Here is a 2,487-nt window from a genome sequence, read left to right as displayed (position 1 = left end):
AGTTATTTGGGCTTATTTTGTATTCCACGCTACACAAACCCACAAAGAAGAGACTAGACCGCAGAAACGGTGGCGAATCACTTTAGAAACAATAAATATTGGGTTAAAGTTGCGGGAAAGTTGCAAAAAGTTGCGATTTTGCTGGGTTTGCTTGATTTTGCATTAATAGTTGCGATCACAACATCGCAAAATCCTTCTTAATTTGTGTAACTCTATTGTTGAGAAAAAGGACACTGAATGAAGATAAAATAAAATAAAAAAAAGGTTTGTCACCAAAGGATGTATAGGCAGATAGTGATTCATACTTTTAAGCTTCATTTGGTTTAATAAATGTTCTTCATGTGCTGCAGGACAGAGATGTCTCCAGATAACCCTCACTGGGTCGGGGCTTGGTGGATCGGTTTCCTTGCAGGAGGAGCGGCAGCGTTACTCGTAGCCCTCCCCATCCTGGGTTACCCTCGGCAGCTGCCAGGTACCGCTCGTTCCCGACGTTCCTGACGTTCCGTCACAAGCGCCTCGCGGAAAACGCTGAACGTCTCGGTGCTTTTCCCACAGGCTCACAGAAGCATGTATCCATGCGGGTGTCGGAAACCCACCAGATGAAGGACGGAAGCCACAATACAGCCTCAGACCCCCAGTTTGGAAAATCAGTCAAAGACATGCCGAGGTAGGGGTACAGGAACATTTCTGCTCCTAAACATAACCAAATACAAGTTAAATGTGGATAAATATCTTCAGATTCAGAGAAAAGTCAATCCCAGACATCCAGGACACACAAGATCAATCTGTCGGGTTTTTGTTTTAGTTGATAGGACCCAAAGAAAACATGAAAACACTAAAAACTCGATCGTGGGGAGCATATGAGGAACAAATCGTAACGCCTGACTGAGGATGAACTGAAAACCAGGAGTTTAAATGGACGGACTGAGCCAGAGATGGTCGGCCGCTGAAGGAGACACAAAAGATCTCAGAAGAAAGACAGAAAAAACAACATTAAGACGAAAGGAATAAACCAAACATAAATCACATATTGAGACAAAAACTCAAACAAACAAACTAATAATTTAATTAATAAAGTTTTTTCTGTCCACGGCTGGTTGATCACATCCTATTTGTTGTCAGATTAGTCCTAAAACAGTCAACAAGTTGAGGATTTATCAGTAATTATGTTATTGATTTTCAGTTTTCAGTTTTTTACAATCTGTTCACAACAGAAGAGTTTATTTATTTATTTACGTTAACCCAAGTTTCTATTTTTAATCCAACAACATAAACTTTAACTATTCTTTTAATAGTAATTTGATTTCCCCCTCTGATATTATTATTAATGCTAACAATGATTCGTGTGCGTTTAACTGTTTGAGCTCGGATCAACTTCATCCGGAATAAAATAATAACTTTCATACGATGTTGTTTGACCCCTGCAGAACGGAGCAAAAGTTTATTTAGTCTCTGTTAGAAAGAAAAAAAGGTAATAATATTTAGTTTATTTCATTAATAAGCTGGTCTGAAAGTAAGATCTGTATGAAATAAAAATATGTGATGAAATCAGTGGTTGTTTTGATATTGTTGGTAATATTAAGCTCAGTCTAAACTTCCAAGCCCGACTTGTTCGGTTACAGACGCGTTTACCGTAAGGTCGCAGCCACGGCGTGATGTCATCAAGCGCCTAATCCCTGTGAGGATTGCGCAGGATTACACGGCACGTTACGTAACACGATGGTGTGTCTCTGGATGTGGTGGAGTGTTTATCTGTTAGGAATGAGATTACTGCAGGCGGCTTTAATTAAAAGATGGAGCACAGACTCCCTCCAACACACACACACACACACACACACACACACACACACACACATACACTGATCTCTTCTCTGTCGTTTTTCCAGATCTGTGCTGCTCCTCTTAAAGAACCCGACCTTCCTGTTCCTGTGCATGGCCGGAGCCACCGAGGCCATGCTCATCGCAGGCATGTCCACCTTCGGCCCGAAGTTCCTGGAGTCGCAGTTCAGTCTCAGCGCGTCGGATGCTGCCATGTTGTTTGGTGAGACGCTAACACACAGTTCTTCAGCTAGCATTTTTCTTGTTTTAGCTAGTGTTTAGTTTTATTAGCTTTAACAAATCAGTTTCAGCTTCTTCAGCAAAGTCTGTAGTTTCCTGCGAAGTAAACTATCTATCTATCCATCCATCTATCCAGACCCTCCAGGATTTTGCGATGTTGCGATCGCAACTATTAACGCAAAATCAAGCAAACCCAGCGAAATCGCAACTTTTTGCAACTTTGTCCAAAACACTGCAACTTTCCCACAACTTTAACCCAATATTTATTGTTTCTAAAGTGATTCGTCACCATTTCTGCGGTCTAGTCTCTTCTTTGTGGGTTTGTGTAGCGTGGAATACAAAATAACCCCAAATAACTCAGGAAGAAGACACGTGACGTCACTTCCTGTTAACATCAGAATGCCGGGAGCGTGCAGGAGCAGCGACCGA

General features: G+C 41.5%; 1 protein-coding gene across 3 annotated transcripts in view; it reads left to right on the top strand.

Annotated features, from left to right (window-relative positions):
* slco4a1 (solute carrier organic anion transporter family, member 4A1) overlaps positions 1-2,487 on the top strand; it is a 27,716-nt gene that overhangs the window by 18,759 nt on the left and 6,470 nt on the right. For all 3 annotated transcript variants that reach the window (XM_037977074.1, XM_017433485.3, XM_017433484.3), the window contains 3 exons: positions 351-472; positions 556-667; positions 1,887-2,041. In XM_037977074.1, the coding sequence (XP_037833002.1) occupies positions 351-472; positions 556-667; positions 1,887-2,041 (389 nt within the window). The remainder of the gene's footprint in view (positions 1-350; positions 473-555; positions 668-1,886; positions 2,042-2,487) is intronic.

The sequence above is a fragment of the Kryptolebias marmoratus genome, linkage group LG8, assembly GCF_001649575.2.
Source record: "Kryptolebias marmoratus isolate JLee-2015 linkage group LG8, ASM164957v2, whole genome shotgun sequence".
NCBI lineage: Eukaryota > Metazoa > Chordata > Actinopteri > Cyprinodontiformes > Rivulidae > Kryptolebias > Kryptolebias marmoratus.
Note: the sequence above shows the minus strand (reverse complement) of the source record. Positions and strands in the feature narration are given on the sequence as shown.